Source organism: Leptodactylus fuscus, chromosome 11 (genome assembly GCF_031893055.1).
Source record: "Leptodactylus fuscus isolate aLepFus1 chromosome 11, aLepFus1.hap2, whole genome shotgun sequence".
NCBI classification, from domain to species: domain Eukaryota; kingdom Metazoa; phylum Chordata; class Amphibia; order Anura; family Leptodactylidae; genus Leptodactylus; species Leptodactylus fuscus.
The window spans coordinates 41,043,264-41,065,948 of record NC_134275.1 but is presented as its reverse complement, the minus strand read 5'-3'; the positions used below and the strand labels follow the sequence as shown (position 1 = coordinate 41,065,948).

The 22,685-nt window shown below is 43.6% G+C and overlaps 1 protein-coding gene across 1 annotated transcript; it reads left to right on the top strand.

The window, feature by feature from the left end:
• Nucleotides 1–6,153: 6,153 nt before the first annotated feature.
• Nucleotides 6,154–21,494, top strand: URM1 (ubiquitin related modifier 1). Its single transcript, XM_075258818.1, has 5 exons — nt 6,154–6,207; nt 13,011–13,081; nt 16,283–16,364; nt 18,082–18,130; nt 21,184–21,494. The coding sequence occupies exons 1-5, from the start codon at nt 6,173–6,175 to the stop codon at nt 21,250–21,252; spliced, it is 306 nt and encodes a 101-aa protein (XP_075114919.1). The 5' UTR covers nt 6,154–6,172; the 3' UTR covers nt 21,253–21,494.
• Nucleotides 21,495–22,685: the final 1,191 nt, after the last annotated feature.

Sequence of the window (22,685 nt, the reverse complement as noted above, 5' to 3'; positions counted from 1 at the left end):
GACACAAACCATGGATATGTGTTTCTGGAAGAAAGCAGTCATGTATCCTGGTACAACCCCTGTCGATATGGTCAATGGGAGAATGAAGGTGTTAGCAGTAGGTTCTGCTTGGCATGGATCTAGTAGGTGGTGTTGCCTTGACCCCGGCCATGTTTGCTGTGCAGTCTAATGGGGCCAAACACAGCTAAGACACCCTCTCCCTTGGAATTTATTGTTCCTGCGTGGTCCAAGATAGCTAGCTAAATATGCCACAGGAGGCGCCATCTATTGGATCGAGGCCAGGGACAGCCTACTCTTCACTTCCCCATTCTATTATTTATCCTATGGATATGCCATAAATGTGGCCCCTGCTGAGGACTAGGGGTCTGGTGTCTCCTCTTCACAGCCCCCAGTATATGGAGGTCTGCCATGCTTGCACTGCTATCTTCATGACCTCTATAGATTTTAATGGAGAGGACAATACAGCCACAAATCGGGGTCTTGGGACCCACCAATATATGCCTACTGTATGTGTATATATATATATATATATATATATATATATAAAATGGGTATACCCCTTTAAATTGCAATATAAGAAGATGGGACCGTAATTTAGTCATCGGTAGGGGAAGTCATGTTAGGGGGCACTATACCCCCTTAATCTTCCAGCTAGAACACATTTGTTGGGGGGAAACCTGTCTTTTGCCGTGCAAATGGCCTCCGTCCTGAGAAGCCGGGGGAGGGAGAGGTGGGATAAAGCCTGGTTTGCGGCTTTAGTGTCACTTTCAGTCTTTTGGGAAGGTTAAATGGCTGTTTAGAGCGCAGCATTGAAGGCCGAGCAGGGGGTGTATTGTGAAGGGCTTCTCCTGCATTGTTGAGGCCTTTTCAATGGTTCCTTGAATAAGAATGCTCGAGGCCCCCACTCTTTCCTCCTCCCTCAGCCGGAACACAAGTGCTTGGTATGGGGGAGGCCTGGAGTTTCCTGCGGGTTGTGATGGTATTCACGGCCTCCATCGCTTCAGCTCCCTCTTTCTTTCTTTTCTGCAGTTTAACCCGGGCAGGGAGACTCACTGATCTCTGCTTGACACCCAATTACCACATGAATACACTGGAGTGGCTGAAAAAGGCCTCTCACTTTAGCTGACCCCCTCACTCCTTCTGCTGAGAGGCTGTGGATCAAACAAAGCTACTGCGGGCAGGCCTCCATTGTCACCCCTGCCGAGGGGTCCTCCTCTATTCCAGCACCCCATTGTCTGCTCTTTTATTAAATGCTTTCACTGCACAGGATGCAAACAGCTGTTCCAGGACGGCCCCGTGCTTTATGCAGAATAAGCGGGCACCCCCCCTCCTTACGACCACATGCCACAAAATCTCCCTCACTACTTACAAATGCCAATTTTTGCCATTATTGCTACAGACCTCATGCCCACAGCCACATAGAAATAACCCTTATCGGCGGGCACTGTACCCCTAAGTGATGTCCCATATGTGCTCTATATAGGTACCGATGGAGTCTTGTCATATAGCGGTAGAATAGAGGCAAAGAAACCTCCATAACATAACCTAGAAGTTTTTATTTTTCAGCACAAGGGTGTTTTTTTTTATTTTTATTTTGCAGTATGGAGTACATATAACTTTTTCATCACTTTTTACTCCATTTTTTGAGGGATACAAAATGATTAAAACCGAGTAATTGTGTGTTGTTGTCACTGTATAGGATAAATAACATAATATTTTAATAGATTGGAGATGGCAATAACAATTGTGTATTAATTTTTATTCAATAGATTTTTTTTTTAACTTTCATATTAAAAAAAACCCAAAAACTTTAATATTCTTAAGCCCACCTAATTCCTTGTACAATGTAATACATCTCGCCTGCAGTGTGTCATTCTGTAATAGAAGTACTAAGATGACTCCCACCTGCCATGACGACTCTTTAGCATCCTATGATTAGGTGAGCAAGTGAGCTCACTCCATCTATGTGATCTCCTAGGCCAGGGCCATATGAGATGAACATGCTGCGGAATCTTCTGCAAGTCACATAGTGCCGCTTGTTTAAAGGGTTATGCGACAAAGAATATTTATAGTGTATGCATAGGATAGACAGCTGATCAGTAGGGGTCTGACCGCTGAGACCCCTACTGATCCTATGATAAGGGAGTGTTCTACCACAGTTGTACATTCAGCCTGACCACAGCCAGGCTGAATGTAGTTGTGACACTTGGTGGACCAAACAGTCATTGGTCATCTGAATACAGGCTGAGGCCCTACATTGCAAAGAAGCTGCTTATTTTTGTTGCAGATGTTGCTGCAGTTTTTTGAGCCAAAGTCAGGAATGGCTACAAAAGGAATAGGAAATAAATAGGAAGCTCTTAGGCTGTGTTCACACGGAGGAATTTGCCGCAGGTTTTGCCACAAAATACAGGGCAGATTCCTCCTGGAATTTGTCTCCCATTGTTTTCAGTAGGAGGCAGAGATCGCAGCAGAACGTGGAAAAAAGAAGTGTCTTGCTCGATCTTGCCATGGACTCTGCGACTCAAGCGTTCCTCCCTGCTCACACTGTACAGCGTGATAGGCGCTGCTGTGGAGAAGGACGTACCTGACTGACTGTAAAGCGCCCTTCTGACTGTAAAGAGCTACGGTTCCCGGGACCGATAACTCTTCACCCGGGGCACAGATCGGGAAAGCCGACAGTAGGCTGAATTCAGCGCACTGTCGACTTTCCAGAAGTATATAGAACTGCCTGTGCCCCAAACCATGAAAGGTCCTCTTTAAGTTAAAAAAACAAACAAACAAAAAAACTACTAAGTGAACACTAGGGCCTCTAAGGGTCCATTCACACTGAGTATTTTGGCGTGGATTCTGACGTGGAATCCGCGTGGAAAAAAGCCTCCTATTGACTTCAATGGGTTCCGCGCGCAAAACAGAACCCATTGAAGTCAATGGGAGGCTTTTTTTCCGCGTCAGAATTTGCACCAAAATACTCTGTGTGAATGGACCCTAACACAGTCAGAGATTGTCCTAATACTGCTCACAAAACTGAGGTTCTGTTGCAATGTATCAGGGCAGGATCAAGCCTTATGCTTAAATATTATAAGGGTCAGTTAATACATTCCAGATTTGCGGAGGATCTGCTAGCATTACACATACAATGGAAGGGAATGGGGTATTTTAGTCCAGGGTTACACAGCAAGCTTGAATGTGATTCCAGTCATGCAACTCAAGATTTCAGTGCTGCCCTGCGAATCCTTTACAAAAGTAACCCTGCATGTGTTGGCTGGATTTATTGGCCTGCATCTTATACTGGGAGAGGGACTCCTAACAATAGTTATCTATAAGGCTGGGAGTCTCCACCTCCCACCAATATACTGTCCTGTACTATAATTGGTAGGGATAGCAGTATAAATATCTATGAGGCTGGGAGTCTCCACCTCCCAGCAATATACTGTCCTGTAATATAATTGGTATGGATAGCAGTATAGTTATCTATGAGGCTGGGAGTCTCCGCCTCCCAGAAATATACTGTCCTGTACTATAATTGGTATGGGTAGTAGTATAGATATCTATGGGACTAGGAGTCTCTGCCTCCCACCAATATACTGCCCTGTACTATAATTGGTATGGATAGCAGTATAGTTATATATAGGACTAGGAGTCTCCACCTCCCAGCAATATACTGTCCTGTACTATAATTGGTAAGGATAGCAGTATAAATATCTATGAGGCTGGGAGTCTCCACCTCCCAGCAATATACTGTCCTGTACTATAATTGGTATGGATAGCAGTATAGTTATCTATGGGACTAGGAGTCTCCGCCTCCCACCAGTATACTGTCCTGTAATATAATTGGTATGGATAGCAGTATAGTTATCTATGGGATTGGGAGTTTCTGCCTCTCAGCAATATACTGTCCCATAGTAATTACAGTATGTCGCTGACAGGCAGGGACTCGTAGCCTCATAGATAACTATACTGCTATCCATACCAATTATATTACAGGACAGTATGCCACTGGGAGTCAGGGTCCCCTAACATGATAGGTACTGCTCGCAGTCCCTTTCCCACCATACTATTCAGTCTGCTAAATACATCTGAAACTTGGTCATGTGAATACAGAGTAAGTGAATGGAGTTGCATTATGAGCCTGAGATTCCTGCAACTGTGGCTTATGGTTGCAAAAGGTTCAACAGAAGTTTCAGTCACGGCATACCGGGTGCACAGTGCGACTCTATTCACTTACATTGATCTTAGGGTGATCTTTGCTTATTGTTAGAGTCACAGTGTAGCCCTAGCATTATACTCCATTTACATGCAGCAGAAACAACAATCAGCTGCATGTGAAGGAGTCTGTTCATCCTTCTCAAGGACTTACTGACTTTGGTAATCCTAGTGTGGATCTGCAACAGAATTCTAGGTGTCCACCTAAGATTTCTGCCATAGATCCACTTATAACACTTGATGGCAAATCTGCTACATGTGAACTTACTTTACGGGACACAATGATCCTCCCATTCACAGACTGCAAGCAGAGATCCTGGAAAGGAAGTGAAAGACACATTACATTAGAAAGTTGCAGATCTCTCATTATACAATACTTAAGGTTCATTTCCATAAGACTGGACAAATCCTTCAGGTTCCTGAGCCATCCCCTGAAGTGAGCAGCAGGTGCAGATGGCCAGCTCTTAAGTCTACAGGGTAATTCCTCCGCACTAAAAGACATCTATTTGTTCACTAATGATGCCATTGTCTCAGGGAAGGGATCAGCAAGCCTGTTGTAATGCAAAGCGCAGCCATTGTGCAGCATTCCTTTCGTTCCTGGCTGCCATCACTACCGCGTGTTGGGTAAAAGGCATTATCTTGACCCCTGCGCTCTTTTGCCTCCTTTTACAGTTTTCTTTTCAGCGATTTCCTCTGGATCAGAAATCCTTCCTCTTAGGCTATGCAATTGTTTTACATGAGTGCCATCTTACCAATTTCAGACCATTTTATGCCACAAAAACTGACTTAATAGTATTAATGAATCCCTGTGTAGTTGCTTTCTGCTAGAAACATCACTTCACCTGTCTAGGGGTTGTACCTGGATGGAAGTGAATTGAGCTGCAATACCACATACAAGCTATGCACAGATGTAGAGCTGTATTTGTCAGAACGCAGCCATATTCTGTATAACCTCTGTAGTGGCTGCGCAATCTCCCTGCCATATAGTGCACTAATAATACAGTAATAATTCTAGTTCAGCAAGAGTCTCCAAACTGGAGCAGCGCCACGTATGTGAGGTGGACTTGCAATGTGCTGGCCATGTGACTTTTTTTGGGACGTGAATGCAGTAGAAGGAGTTTAGCCCGCTCCTCCAGGACTTTGGGAGTCACCTCTCTTTATGGACATTCTGGGATATGTATGGCCATATGAATGATGTGGTGGTGTGCATGCCCAGCCTCCATTCCATTCACTTTCAGGAGACAGATGGGGCAAAGACCAAGCATGTACCCCAGCACTCCAAAGTGTATAGCGTATAAAAGAAACTTGGCACAACCTCTTTATGGAGCAGATTTATCATCCAGAAATCTGAGAACGATGGGTGACAGCACCTGTGAGAGCCATAATGGCCACCACAATGGTGAGGCCGGCACTGAGAAAGGTTTGGCCATTTAAAGGGTTCCCTGACCAGCAGGAGACGCAAAGTGTTACCATGGCAAGCATATGATGTTAGAAGGCTCACCTGCGGAACAATCTTTGGGTATCATACACTTACCATGGCAACAATACTACCTTTCTAAAGCCTCCACTTTGGTGGTCACCCAGCTTTCTGATCATCCTGATCGGCAGACCCTCCTAAGACAGAAGCACAAATATTCTAATTTACTATTCAGGAGCCTGGAAAAGCTGAGTGACTGCACCATGTTGGCTACCAGCCAGCTTTCCCAGATGTGACATATCAAACAATACAACTGCTAACAATCTGAGCTTATGGACAAGCAAGCAGGGGAAGCCATGAGGAGGGTGAGGCAGAACATGACTGCACCCCCCGAATAAGTCACCGGTAATAGGGGGGAGAGCGAGGAATAACTTAGAAGGAGGAACAGCTCCTGCGCATGCTCAGTCAGCCGGCTTCACGTCACCATGACAACCGGCCGGGATAGTAGCACTTCCGGTGCAGATGGAGACGACTTCCGGGAACTCCGGCAACATGGCGGCGCCCATGAACGTGCTGCTGGAGTTTGGGTGAGTCGCAGAATCGGCTGTTTATTCTAATAGAAGAGGGCTAGGAATGGGTGTGATCTGTCTGTAGGATCCTGCTGCCCCCCTGTGTGCTCACAGACAGCAGATACCATCCGCTACACAGTGCCTGCTCCCCCCACACTGCCAGTCACTAGGGACCCCTTTTGCTGCCATTTGATGACAACAGGGAGTAGAGGTGAACCCTTTATACTGATCACTGACCTCTCGTCATAACATTTCTACGCTCATGTGCTGTCGAGCAGCCAAGGAAGGGTTAAAGTAAGCTTAGGCTGTGTTCACACCTGTGTCTCCATCAGTAGCATTGTAACATAGCAGCAACAATATTGCCCTAGGCTCACATTTGCGTTCGGGAAGCCATTTCCACATAAAAAGCAGCTGCCTGTGGACCCCATAGACTATAATTTAGTCTGCCAGGTTTCCTCCCACACATGCGGAGAGAAGAGTCCGGCTTTGGAAGACTTTTCTGTCCACGTTTTTTTAAGTAGATTCAGGGACAGAATTCCCGAACGGCGACTGAGCGCAGGTGTAACCCAGCCTGACTATGTGATCACTGCGGCCATGTTAGAAGACGTCTCACCATCTCCTGCACACTGCGTCCTTTACTAGGCGCAGCTCCACTCATCCGGAGCATTTGGAGTTTCTTTTCTCTAATCCGCACCGCTCCCAAGCAATCATTGTGGTTAGATTCAGCACAATTATACTGTCAAGTGGGAGGATCCTGTCTGTCCCCTCCAGCCAAGGACTGCCCACATGACAGGAGAGGGAAAAATCATATATTGGATGCCAAAACTTTTTTTTTTTAAAGCTATTTTAGTGCTATTAATGGGTTATTAATAGCATCAAAATACCTTTAGCAGTGTTTTGAGTGATTTCTGGCTTTCTCTGGGACCTCCTGACATTCTCTACATTTGTTTACATGCTTCCCCCTAGCCTACAACTCCCATGATCTCCCTCTCTCACAGCTCTCCCTGTTTCCCCAGCTAGCCCGTGGACTAGTAGCCCTATCTATCTTTTAATCGTTGAAAACATGTTCAATAAAAAAGAAAAAATCACCAGATACAAAAATGGAAAAATAGCATGCAAGACAACTTACAGCTCCAGTTCTGTGCGTGCGTGCGTGCGTGCGTGCGTTTGTGTGAAGCACCGGGACAAAAAAGTCTACCGGTTTCGGGGCATCTGCTCCTTACTCATGACGATGTCATGTGACTTACGGTCCATGGTCATGTGATGCACACACAGGTGCCACTCGTTATAGTCACAGCACAATAATCAGACAGCTGTGTGGTAATCAGCAGTGCACCTGTGTGCTCATCACATGACCATGGGCCGTAAATCACATGACCATGGTCAGAGTTTTATCCTCTAGAAGTAACAGAATGAATGACAGCGAGCAGAGATCTAGAGAACCGTGAGGAATTGATACAGAAAGTATATTGGGAAATTGTATATCTTTTTATTGTACATTTGTTTGTCAATATTGGTCTGAAAGTGGCCAAGCCCTTTAAGTAATAGTCTGCTCCACTGATTCTGACACAGTTGGAATTTTTTTCTATAGCCCCCACCGTACCTCAACAGTCACTGCTCTGATATGCAATTTAGGCTCTGTACCGTCAGGAGGGTGGAGTCAGACAGGAGCAGGCAAGGGGTGTGATTCTCAGCTCTGACACTGGCTGTCTCTGAATAGAGCTCTGAATCATGCCTGCCCCTGCCTGACTTCTCCCTTCTGACATTACAGAGCTTAAAGGGGTTGTCCCATCACAAGGATCCTATCTATACTGCTCGTTAATGTGGATGTAAGACTTTTCCTAAATACACTGCTTCAGCAAAACTGCTTTGTCCACTATCTTACTTTATTCAATTCATTAATGTCACAGCCCTTGACTTATCTGCTCAAAAGTCAACTGATGTATCTGCTGCTCTCAGGGGGGAGGGAGGAGGGGCTAAGTGTACGGGAGCGAGCCTGTGTTTCTAGCTATTCCTGTGTCTACACCACGTGACCTAGGTTCCTGATCTCAGATAGGGGAGAGGAGCTGCTTTCATTTCTGAACTCTCTTCTGTTCTCCCAGTTATCAGGCTAGCTAATTCGATTGTGTTCATTATGGCAGAGACAGGCAGTCTCTGTATGTAACACAGAATGGAGTTGCTCCTGCCTGTACTTCATAGTCCAATATTGTGCATATAGTGTTTAAGGACCTTTGATGACATCACAGGCCCTTCAGCCGCCCCATAGGATCACGCTATGCAGTGGGCGGAGCTACACACTAATTTGGGGCGGAGCTAAACGGCAGGTTGCATGTGAAACCCCAAATGATGCAAGAAACGAGGAAGAAAGAAGATTTTACAGCAGTGAAGACTGGTGAGTATGCGACGTGGGAATACCCCTTTAAGCAGAACATTACGCACCAAAACTACCAGCACATATTGCTCTGGAGTGGTGGAGATTAAAGGGAAAACTCCAGCTGTGCTGGAATCAGCAGGGTAGAGAATATTAACAGATGCTAAGAACTAGAATTGGTGGAGGTGTGGTGAAAGGTGCTCTTTAAATGCAGCCTATCCCCTCCCCCAAGCATATCTTCCATCACCACCGTGTTTCAAAGTACACTACATACATCATTCCTTTGTTATTAATGTTGCTTTTATATATTTTGAGAAAATAACTTTAAAGCCTTATGCATATAAGGCATTGGTGGGGCACCAATTGGAGCCTTCAACTCCCTGGAGCACTTCTCTTCCCACTCAGACCCCTACCACCTACTTCCTGTGCCACCCTGTGCAGTGAGAGTTGATCCCCCTACTGTTATGATATCAACCATCCCACTTGAGTTGCAAGACCAGTGTTCATAGAACTGAAGGCCCGCCCCTGGTGCACCAACTCTTTCATTTGCATAACATTTAAAAGGTGTCTTTCTCCAAATCCCAAAAAGTGAGCTACATAACTGAGGAATATTATTTATTCCTGTAATGTGGCGGTGACAGCTGAATATCCTATTACAGGATGAGACGCCCCCTCTTGGGTTAGCCATATACTTAGATTTTGGCCGTCAGCTTTCTGTCATCCAGTCTTCTCAACAACGCCATGATCAACATTAACAACTAAACTGCCCAATTAAGGGGAAGAAAAAGCGCAGTGAGGTCGTGCAAGATGACTGCCGACTCAAGGCTGCCATTGATCGGCTGAGAGCGAACATTTGCGCCATCTACTTGGCAGATTTCTGTCCGTTTGTTGGCTCAGTTAGGCCATTTGTAATGTGTCCGGCAGCTTAACAGTCCATATCCAGGCAATTTGGACACCCATTAGACTTGTATTTCTGCCATAGCAGATAGTAGGATACATGAGATGCCTGGTGGGCTGTCCATGGACAATAACATCTGCATCTCCGCATGTTGTCAGTGCACAATAGACATGGGTATTATAGTGTGAACTGGTTCCAGAAATCTGTGACTAAGGCTTATATGTTCTTTATAGAGAGCAAAGTCGTACGTACAAGAGTTCTGGGCTGGGGCTTTGCAAATTGTGACTGTACGCTGCAACCATGGGGCCTGGCAGGCAGTCGGGCTGTGTAACATGCAGACTATATAGGAGCTCATGGGCGTCATAGCACCCCCTAGTTGTTATAGTTGGCTGTCATTTTGTGAACAGTTGTCAGTCCTTTATCTCCATTTAAAGAACAATCCAGTGTGTAATGTCTAGAGCAGGGCAATAGGGGGTGGAGCATAGTAAGAGGATTTGAAGAATAAGTGCCATGCGCCACCCCTTCAGACCCTTCACCAGTCTTGTCCAAGACCATAAGTAGTTGACTCCATGCCCTGCATAGTGGCCAGGAGCCTGTGCTGCAGCTCAGCTTCCATTGAGTTCAATGAGCTGCAGTATTGGTGCCCGACCAATATACAGGCACTGGAGCTATATACTGTCAGCCCTGTATTATGTATAGGACGGGCGCCAGAAGTGACCCTGTACAGCTGATCGGTACAAGGGCAGGATGTTTAAACCCCCACACACACACACACACACACACACACACACACCAATATGATATTTATGGCCAATCCTAAACAGGCTACAAAATTCTAAAACTTGGACAATTAATGTCCTATCCTAAGTCTTGAAGAACCCATTTAAGGGGTAGAAAGTGAACTTATTTTCATCTGGCCAGAGTGAAGAACGGTTAAATATAATGCTGCCTCTCACTCTGGAGGACCTGTCCTGGCCAGCAGTATACACACAAGCCACTGATTTGAATGGATACTGTGTAATGCTTCTCCCCCCTCCTGTAGGGGTGCTGCAGGGATATTGAGCAGTTATTGCCAGGTTTCCCTTTTCCTCTGTGTATTAGTTTGCATGCTTTTTTAATACAGAAGAGAGAAAACTGCATATAAGTGGTTAGGAAGCCATATTGGTGGTGGCAGCAGCCTGCCTGTTATGTATTCTAGTATCCCTATCATGGATGTCTGCCCGTAGAAACCAATCACATCGCTGCTTTTACATCCAGACCTTCTCCAAAGAATCCAAGCAGTCACGTGACTGGTCAGTATTAGCGACACAGACATTGAATGACACTTTTTCCCCTCTCCATGCTTGTACGTGTGCGCCAGGACGGTGATAGTCTATAATATTGTATATAACAAATTACCACACATGTGCAGGACAGGGTGGAATAAATGGCGCAGGTCATGTCTTAATAATCACAACAGGTTTATCTCATCCTGTCACCATGTTAGCAGGGCTGTGGAGGAGTAGGCCAAACCACCAACTCCGACTCCTTCATAAATGGCTGACAGCGAGGGTCACTCAGATACCGGAAAAATCCTCTAATTCATGGAAAAGTGAGAGATTGATTCCTATGGAAGTAAATATAGAACATACTCCAATCTAATTCATTATACAATATCAATAATTCTGTAAAATAATTAATCATTTTCTCTTTCCAACTCTGACTCTACAGTCCTGCTTAAGGGGATGTTCAGCCCACTGTATACATCTATATAGTATAGTATTAGTAACATTGTAGTATATATTACTGTATATTATATTTTATTATATTATAGGATGTTACGTACTATATTTTTATAGTATATAACTGTATATTCCAATATAGTATACTATATTATATTATAGTAAATTGCTGTATAGTATATTATTGTTTATTATGGTATATTACAATAAACTGTACTATAGCACACTATATCATTTAATAGTATATTATATTACAATATACTATAGCACCCAATATCATATTATAGTATTGCTATATATTAAATTACTGTGTAGTATATTACCATATATATAGCTGTATATTAGATTTTATATTACAGAATATCACATTATAGTAAATTACCATATAGTATATTACTGTCTATTGTGGTATATTATAGTATAGTACTATATATTTCGCATTACTGTTTAGTATATTACCCAATATATATGTGTTATATTTTATATTATTGAGAATTCTTGTTGTGTTACTGTATTATATATTATAGATTACTGTATATTCTAGTATAATATATATTATACGAGAATATATATATATATATATATATATTATAAAGTATATACTATATATAGTATTTTACATTACTGTATATTAAAGTATATACTATTTATAGTGCAGTATTTATTACTATATATAATGTATATTATATATAGTAATATACAGTAATATTGTAGTATATGTTATATCTCTATACATTATAGTAGTATATTTTAGTAAATTACTTTACATATACTATATATTACTATATATTACAGTATATTGTAATGTCATATATTTTAGAAGGTTATATTATATTACAGTACATTATAGTTATAGTAGTATATATTATAGTATGTTAAAGCATAGTAGGTTATATTATATTATGGTATATTGTAGTGTGATATATTATACTATGTTAAAGCATAGTAGGTTATATTATGTTACAGTATATTGTATATATTATAGTAGGTTATATTATATTACGGTATATTGTAGTGTCATATAATATTATAGTATGTTATAGTAGGTTTTATTATATTACAGTATATTGTAGTATTATAGTAGGTTATATTATATTCCAGTATAATGTAGTATTATAGTAGGTTATATTATATTACAGTATATTGTAGTATTATAGTAGGTTATATTACATTCCGGTATAATGTAGTATTATATATTATCTTGTTATAGAATAGTCAGTTATATTACAGTATATTGTAGTATTATATGGTATAGTGTGTTATAGAATAGTAGGTTATGTTATATTACAGTATATTGTAGTATTATATATTAGTATATTATGGTGTGTTATAGAATAGCAAGTTATATTACGTTCCAGTATAATGTAGTATTATATATTAGCATGTTATAGAATAGTCAGTTATATTACAGTATATTGTAGTATTATATGGTATAGTGTGTTATAGAATAGTAGGTTATGTTATATTACAGTATATTGTAGTATTATATATTAGTATCTTATGGTGTGTTATAGAATAGCAAGTTATATTATGTTCTAGTAATAATAATTTCACTCTTTGACTTGAGTCCATGCCCTGCCCTCGGTGTCCACCACTATATAATACCGCAGGTCGCTTTTTCCTCTCCGCAGACAAAACTTGTTTCACTTTTCATTTGTACCCTAGAGAGGCTGACATAGAAATGGTAATGGGGCCCGTGTCCTGCGGGAGCCTGCGGGGAATCCTTTGTCTGCGGCTGTCTCTGTTGTGGTACTTTGCTGGCTGTGTGTGCCACCCCCTCCTCTGTGCTCGCCGTGTCAGCATATCTCATGTTTTTATTATCTTATTTCAGAGGTGGCGCAGAGCTGCTGTTCCAGGGAATCAAGAAGCACCACGTGACCCTGCCTTGCCGAGCGGATCCATGTGAGTAACCCCCAGGTCATATGCTATGATAAGTGCTGGGTGGCTTATAAAACACTCTGCTCTCTCTACCACTTTTGGGTCAGTGCCCACTTCATGCCAAAGTTTTGGAATATAGGGCACACTACACAAATCAGTGCTTATGAGGCGGAGACTGGCACCAGCATGTGACAAGTGATGTAAGCTAGCACTGTGATGTCACATTTACTTGGAAGCCATGATGTTGGAGGTGGCATGGTGGACGATCCAGGAGAACCTGTCAGCAGTCGCCCCCCCAGTTTCTCCCCCTCACCCGCCTCTGTGAAATTATTGTCAGCATACGGCATAATGTGGGGGTGGACTCTGGTGTCAGCCATTTAAACTCATTAGGATGCAGTTCACATGGAAGCTGATGCCAGCTGTTCCTCTGCCCCCCTCCTGCTAACTGACCGGCACTGTTTGCTTAGCGCTGAGCCCCCTGTGCAAAATTGCTTCTGAAAAGGACCACTTTCTGGTTAATGAAACAAAGAGTCAACACATCTGTGAAGTTTTCTGGCCGCCCTATTATCTGTATATTGATCCCCCAGCCCCCCCTTCCCTATCCCACCCAGTGATTTGGCTTCTTAGATGACTACGGAGGGCTGCGCAAGCCCTAGACTAGCGGAGCCAAGGCATTCCCCCAAAAAGTATTTCTAAAAATCATTGCAAATTATTAGCAAATTGTCACCACCAATATGGCCGCCATTACCATTTCCATCACCCAACTCTTCAAAATCTGCGATGTGATGTGTAACTAAAGTGCTGACGTTGTAAGAAAGTCCATCTTATTTAGTTTAATTATGTTGAGTGATCATATTGTGATTGGAAAAGAGCAATTCTCATTTCTCTTACCCAACTTTATTAGTTTCCTGAATGGCAAATCTGCCTGGATATAGTAGTAATTGCAGAACTGGGCCTATATACTCTTCTGCAGAATCTTGAGTGACTGTGACTGTAGTGACATTTTAGCTGTCACCCAGCTTTCCCAGGAAGAGATAACTAAAAGCTTAAGGGCAAGTCCAGTTCCATGGATGGAGCTGTACTGTATTACGACATTGTAATAGCTGAGTGGTTACTTATTAGACGGGGGGATGGCCCCTTCCCAGATTGGGAACAAAAAGAGAAGCGCGGTGATGCTGGGCTCTCCATGGTAACCCCTCTATACAATGGCTACCCTGGACCGAGAATGTGGGCGGGTGGGAACCAGGCAGAACTCTGTGACCCCCTGAGTCAGCCTGATAAACGATCCTTCCTATCCCTGCGCCTGACCCTGCAGTGACCAGCGCCGCTCTTCATCATACGTACAGCTCCACGCCCACCCGCAGCGGGCGTCATCTCCAGTGCACCATATTGGGAAGGTGGGGGGGGGGACGTTTCTGCCAGTGCGCTGATCCATGACATCTGAACCATGTGTGAAAGACTAATGGTGTCCTATATATTACACCTCACTAAATTGGTTTCTGCCAGCAGGTCCCCCCACCCACTGCTACACGTTACACGCAACTTAATATCTCTCATCCAACCTTCGGAAAGGACCTCGACTCGCATTTCCAGATGGGTCCATGGAAATGTTCCTTAGGCTGTGTTCACATCTGCGGTGTTCGTTTTTGTTTCTCTCCTCCATGAGAATCGCTAATATTACGGACGGACACAGACAGCAGACGCCATTGACATTTTATGGTCCATCAGGCTTCGATCATAGTGTCCTTTATGAAGACTCCAGCACTGATGTGAACACAGCCTTAAAGGGACCCCCAAGAAAAAAAAAATATTGTATTTGCTTGGCTCCGGTGGCCTCTACTGCTGTGGGGTTTTGGTCCTGGTCTGATGACGTCACGTGACCAGGGTGACCACAGGACATTGCTTCACCATAGAAACCTAAGCCTGGCTGGCAGTGCTAGGTCATAAATTTCTTCCAGCCTGAACTGACTGATAACAGAGAACAATAGATGCTTTTACTGATGCCATATATAGATAAAACTGGCATTAGGTGTAGCCGTCCTGTACAGCAATGATACATTGTAACAGAAAAGCAAACAAAAGACAAGACAGTGTGATGTCACGTCACAAAGGCAAGTAAGGAGCCGCCATGGCCATACACGGTAGATGAAAGTTGAACAATCTAGCTGTATTGGGGGGACTGGATGGTCATCTAATGTGTATGGGGTTGTTTTGATTCTCTCACTCAGAACACCCAAATAAACCTTAGATGAGGGATCAGCGCTCCATCTGGTACAACTCCCAGCATGCATACTTACTCTGCTGTTCTTGGAACTCCTATCGAAGTGAATGGAGCATGCTGGGAGTTGTAGTTTCACAACAGCTGGAAAACCAAAGGTTGCTGATCCCTGTGTTAGTCAGCTGTCCCAACAAAATCAGGATCTTGCATATAGGATTTCAATTTGCTGCCACTAGGAGACAGATGCTTATTCTACTCTCCCTGCTGAGCATTCATGTGTCTAGGGGTCCGGAGAATAGCTGTTAGCTGTCACCTTAAAGAAAGTTGGATACTAGGAGGGACTCATTGTGGGTGCTGAGTCCCCTAATTTAAAGGGGTTTTCCCATTAACATTCCCATATTTAAATTTGTAAACAGTTAAAAATCAAAAGTTTTTGCAAATTTAAAATTTTTCATCATTTTACAGATTTCCTCTAATCATCTTAGTGGTGACATCTTCTTGAGGTCAGCAATAGATACAACCACGAATACAGGAGCTTTCTATGGTCTCGGACTTGTTATAACCTGATCACAATACTGTTATCTTCTGGTACCTGTTGTGCCCCTACCTGAAATCCTGCCCACATTAGGACATCATGGCTGGGTGTCTGACCATAGACATTTCCTGCATTCATGGCTGTATCCATAAGCAGCCGATCAAGACAACACATGTCACCACTGAGATGGTTAGAGGAAATCTATAAAACGCTGCAAAATTTTAAATTATTTATATCTGCAAAAATGTCTACAAATTTACATTATGTTTATGTGAAAATCCGTGATGAAAACTGTATTGAAGCAGTTGTGGAATACGGATATGAGACGCTTCTCCACTGGTCGGGTTGGCAGTCGCCATCATTTGCACAGAACGCACGTTTTAAGTAGACATGTAGCGGTTTTCTCATTGGTCGCTAGGGCTGCACGCACAGGGCACTGTCCATGATGTAATCCTCTTCTGTTTCCTGTCAGGGCACATCAGGCAGTTGCTGGTTTGGATAAAAGAGAACTTGCTGAAAGAACGCCCCGAGCTATTTATTCAGGGGGATACAGTGTGAGTATGGCCGACACTCCTAGCTTTATATTCACTGTTATCCTGTTGTTTTCTGCCCACATAATAGACCTGCATAATATGATTATTAGGCTAGAACCGCACCATGCCACAATGTCTCACGTAAACAGGTACAGGGAGCTGAGATGTGGGGAGCTGGTGGATGGGAAGATCACCCTACTAGACTTATACTGCCCCTGTACTGAAAGTATATCACCGCTTACTACACTGTCCATGCCACAGATACAGGGACAGCTAAAGCTCTACAGTGACAAGATCCCACCAAACAGCACCCCATATCTCAGCTACTGGAACCTCTGAATGTATGAGACTTATAAGGGGTTATTATACATCATAGGAGATGAAAAGCTGAGCTCTGTGATATGTAGGATTACATGATAGAGGAGAGAAGCTCAGCACTGTGATTTATAGGTTATATGATAGAGAAGAGAAGCTGAGCTCTGTGATGTGCAGGGTTATATGATGGAGGAGAGAATCTGAGCTCTGTGATATATAGGTTATATGATAAAGGAGAGAAGATGAGCTCTGTGATGTATAGGTTATATGATAGATGAGAGAAGCTGAGCTCTGATATATAGGTTATATGATAGAGGAGAGAAGCTGAGCTCTGTGATATATAGGATTATATGATAGATGAGAGAAGCTGAGCTCTGATATATAGGTTATATGATAGAGGAGAGAAGCTGAGCTCTGTGATATATAGGTTATATGATAGAGGAGAGAAGCTGAGCACTGTGATTTATAGGTTATATGATAGAGAAGAGAAGCTGAGCTCTGTGATGTGCAGGGTTATATGATGGAGGAGAGAATCTGAGCTCTGTGATATATAGGTTATATGATAGAGGACAGAAGCTGAGCTCTGTGATATATAGGGTTATATGATAAAGGAGAGAAGCTGAGCTCTGTGATGTATAGGTTATATGATAGATGAGAGAAGCTGAGAATCTGAGCCCTGTGATATATAGGATTATATGATAGATGAGAGAAGCTGAGCTCTGATATATACCGTAGGTTATATGATAGAGGAGAGAAGCTGAGCTCTGTGATATATAGGGTTATATGATAGAGAAGCTGAGCTCTGTGATATATAGGTTATATGATAGATGAGAGAAGCTGAGCTCTGATATATAGGTTATATGATAGAGGAGAGAAGCTGAGCTCTGTGATATATAGGGTTATATGATAGAGAAGAGAAGCTGAGCTCTGTGATATATAGGGTTATATGATAGAGAAGAGAAGCTGAGCTCTGTGATATATAGGATTATATGATAGATGAGAGAAGCTGAGCTCTGATATATAGGTTATATGATAGAGGAGAGAAGCTGAGCTCTGTGATATATATAGGGTTATATGATAGAGGAGAGAAGCTGAGCTCTGTGATATATAGGGTTATATGATAAAGGAGAGAAGCTGAGCTCTGATATATAGGTTATATGATAGAGGAGAGAAGCTGAGCTCTGTGATATATGGGGGTATACGATTTGGAGGAGAATTTCTGAGTAGAAAGTAGAGTACGCCTGGACTCCTAGGGAAGAGTCCTGGTTGCCTCACCCACACACGGTGATTGACAGTTACCCAGATGAGGGGCTCATCAGTCCTGTGACAATGCATTTTGGGTTTGATAAATGAGGAGTCATTTCCACCATTTTGTATTGTTTGGTCATGTGACATGTTGTGACTGTGTTTCTGCTCTCCGCAGGCGGCCGGGTATCCTGGTGCTCATTAATGATGCTGACTGGGAGTTAATGGTAAGCGGGTAACAATGGTTTCCAGACATTTCCCTGTCATTTCCACCTAAACGGAGTCCGCATGATAAAGCCTCGTTGGGCCTTGCACTAATTTGCTTCATTAAAGAACTAATGTGAGTCCATGAATGCAGAGTAAGTGTCGGCTCTCCCCTGCGGCCTGGCAGCGGGCAGGACACTACAAGCACCCCCAGCTTGCTTCTCCCTCTGGGTTGCAGTGTATGTCAAGGCCAGGAAGGCCACCCATTGACTTACATTGTGAGCCACATAAGAAGGACACACAATAAGGGGCTTCACTTCCCCGCCCATGAAAACAAGCCCCATTAACAAAATGGTCGCTCCCTGGGTAGAGAGCCAACCTGTTTAATTAGTCTGCTTTATGAGCTACCGGCTGAATAGACCCCAGCACAATTTAGCTATTTCATTGTGGGTAATTTTTAACCTTTTTGGATTTTTTGTATATTGTTAACTCTGTTTTTTTTGTGATTTGTATTTTAATTAAAGGGATCTGGAATCTGTATGAGGGTAAAACTCTGTAATATACACCCTATCCCAGATTAGCTACTGAGGAAAGATTGTGATGGTTGCAAAGGGGATTGTAAGAAGGGTTAAAGAGGTTGTATTCTAAAAACAGCACCACCTCTGTCCACACTTTGTGCATGGTATTGCAGATTTACCCCATTCACTTTAATGGATCCAGTCTGCAATACCAGACATAATCCATGGATTGGTGTGGCGCTGTTTGATGTCATATGTATGGGGGCTTCTGCGTATCTCCTGTGGGTAAGGTATAAGTGTCTGACCACTCCAGCTGTTGCTCCCATGACCACTGCCCATTACTGTACTCTGTCGTCTCCATCAGTCTCATACAAGTTAAAGGGACAGTTAGAGATGAGCGAGTACTATTTGAAACAACCGTTTCGAATAGCACGCACCCATAGGAATGAATGGAAGCGGCCGGCACGCAGGTGGTTAAGCGTCCGGCCGCCGGCAAAGTCTGCGTCCATTCATCCCTATGGGTGTTTCGAATAGTACTTGCTCATCTCTAGAATGACCCATCGTTAAGATAGGCATTTGTTAAAGATAGGTAGGGGTCTGACACCCAGGCTCCCGACTTGACTTACCAAATATTTACCCAGCACAGCGCCATACCTTGTATAGTGGCCGCACTAGGTATCACAGCTCAACCTATTCTCTTGAATGGGTCTGAGCTGCAATCAGGCCATGTGACCAATGAACGTGACATCACATGGCCAGTGATTACTTCATATAGCTGATCAGTGGGAGTCCTAGGTATCTGGCCCTCACAAATCTTCAATTGAAGACCTTTCCTTAAGTCTCGGAAAACCCTTTAATAGCACAGTGATCATTGTATCAGTGTGGTCAGTGTATTATGGCTCCATTCACACATGTGACTTGGGGATGCCCATTCAGGGGGTCCCAGGGGTTGGAGACCCACAATCGCTTGTTCTGTATAGTTTATTATTGGGAATACACCTTTAATCCTATTAAGCCACTAATCCTGATTCCAGAACTACACTCACCGGCCACTTTATTAGGTACACCATGCTAGTAACGGGTTGGACCCCCTTTTGCCTTCAGAACTGCCTCAATTCTTCGTGGCATAGATTCAACAAGGTGCTGGAAGCATTCCTCAGAGATTTTGGTCCATATTGACATGATGGCATCACACAGTTGCCGCAGATTTGTCGGCTGCACATCCATGATGCGAATCTCCCGTTCCACCACATCCCAAAGATGCTCTATTGGATTGAGATCTGGTGACTGTGGAGGCCATTGGAGTACAGTGAACTCATTGTCATGTTCAAGAAACCAGTCTGAGATGATTCCAGCTTTATGACATGGCATTGCATTATCCTGCTGAAAGTAGCCATCAGATGTTGGGTACATTGTGGTCATAAAGGGATGGACATGGTCAGCAACAATACTCAGGTAGGCTTTGGCGTTGCAACAATGCTCAATTGGTACCAAGGGGCCCAAAGAGTGCCAAGAAAATATTCCCCACACCATGACACCACCACCACCAGCCTGAACCGTTGATACAAGGCAGGATGGATCCATGCTTTCATGTTGTTGACGCCAAATTCTGACCCTACCATCCGAATGTCGCAGCAGAAATCGAGACTCATCAGACCAGGCAACGTTTTTCCAATCTTCAATTGTCCAATTTCGATGAGCTTGTGCAAATTGTAGCCTCAGTTTCCTGTTCTTAGCTGAAAGGAGTGGCACCCGGTGTGGTCTTCTGCTGCTGTAGCCCATCTGCCTCAAAGTTCGACGTACTGTGCGTTCAGAGATGCTCTTCTGGCTACCTTGGTTGTAACGGGTGGCTATTTGAGTCACTGTTGCCTTTCTATCAGCTCGAACCAGTCTGGCCATTCTCCTCTGGCATCAACAACGCATTTCCGCCCACAGAACTGCCGCTCACTGGATGTTTTTTCTTTTTCGGACCATTCTCTGTAAACCCTAGAGATGGTTGTGCGTGAAAATCCCAGTAGATCAGCAGTTTCTGAAATACTCAGACCAACCATGCCACGTTCAAAGGCACTCAAATCACCTTTCTTCCCCATACTGATGCTCGGTTTGAACTGCAGGAGATTGTCTTGACCATGTCTACATGCCTAAATGCACTGAGTTGCTGCCATGTGATTGGCTGATTAGAAATTAAGTGTTAACGAGCAGTTGGACAGGTGTACCTAATAAAGTGGCCGGTGAGTGTATATTATAATACAAAAGTATTGGGAGAGCTGGGTCATAGGCAGTATGGTTGTCACACATCTTTCTCAAACTCCTGAGTGACAACACTTGTGGACAAGAGAAATTTAGTGTTTAGGACTTTGTCAGATTTATATAACATGGAGAAGGCTATTGGCAGCCATAACATTGCTATAGAAGATTATCACTCAGCTTTCTATATAACCCGATATATTCTTTTGTATAGAAAGCTGGGTAGCCATGCCTCTGTGCACTGTAATGGCTTCCATAGACTACCAGATTATCTCTAGTGCCTCACGTGGTTTTCTGTATCATGTCTGCAGGGTGAGCTGGACTATCAGATTCGGGACCAAGACAACATTGTGTTCATATCTACGTTACACGGCGGATAGAGGAAAGATCTGGTGATCTGGATGAAACCATTGAATCCATATGGGGGAGCCTTTGCATCTTCATCAGCCTGTATAAGTTACTATTCGTCTCCATGAATTGGTATATACTGTGGATGACGTATGCCAGGACTTATCTCATGTCATGTCACGTCACTTCGCCCAGCTAATAGGTCAGACCCATCTGCTCGGTGACATCTCCTATGTGTGGCCTTATAAAACGTGCCACTACATCCGGAGCATCTCCGTTGTCTTATAATTAGTTGTTTGTTTGGTTTTTTTAAATTAAATATGACAATTTTCATAATTTTCTATAAAGTCTCTTGATTTTCAAACATTACAATTAGAGGGAAACCATCCCAGGATTTTAAAGGGCTATTTGGACCTAAGGCACAGGATTTCCCATACATGTATACTGAGATATAGCCTGGCCTTTGGTCAGAATACCCCTTATACAGTGACGGTAAGGCAGCCATTTTGTGTGTGCTGACAAGTTGCTGCGAACTGGTGATAAATCTGAAGCATTGCTGGGGGAAGGAGTGACCTGAACTTGGCCGCCTTATGAACTGCATGAATAGGTTATATGGTGATGACGACAAAATGGCTGCCTGGGAGACGTATAACCCGACCCTTTATGTTCTGCGACTGAATTAATCTGCTGGTTGGCGGCAATCTGTATACAAAAGGAAGAAAAATGGCTTTCCATCTGCTTTTTGTGAGCCTAGCCCCACGACGCGTCTCCCTCCACAGCAGCATTGTACTGCAGCAGAGACCTCTCTGAGACGATGAGTGAAATGTGCTGTAATATCTTGATTTATTAAAGGGGTGGAAAAATAATCCCGTAAGCCGAGGGCGATGATTGCAGCGTCTTGTCTTTCTACTCGGCGGCCATCAAACGCACTGCTGCTCACCCCTGCCACTTAAGTACCTTACTGGGTTTTCAGGAAAGGGAATTTATGCTCTGCCAGTGAAACTCCACCTCCGTCCTAGCCCTGCGTGCGTCTCCCCGGCCGCCCCTCGTCCGGCCCCCTCACTGCTGCAGTGTTTGCTGTAACAGGGTAATAAAAAGAGCTCTCGGATCTCCTATCGATTCATTGGGATATGAAAGGTCCCCGATGGATGACATTTCTCTGGCATCGCTATCTGCCGCAGCATGCATCCACCAGCCCTGCAGACTGCAAGGGGTTAAAAATTCTATATCATAGGTGAATTGGAGTCGGCGCCTTTCGCAAAAAAAAAAAAATCTGAGACGCGGGTTATAATGGGCCAATGTGTCTCCGTATTTTAATGCATACGGTACACCAGTGTGGTAGGAGTGACATATGGTAGAGGACGTCAGGGGCTGTGTCATGTTAGGCGGGTGAACGCCTGGATAGGGGTGGGCTCATAAGGGTATCTTAACCGTATACAATTACGCAAAATATGTCAAATACGTT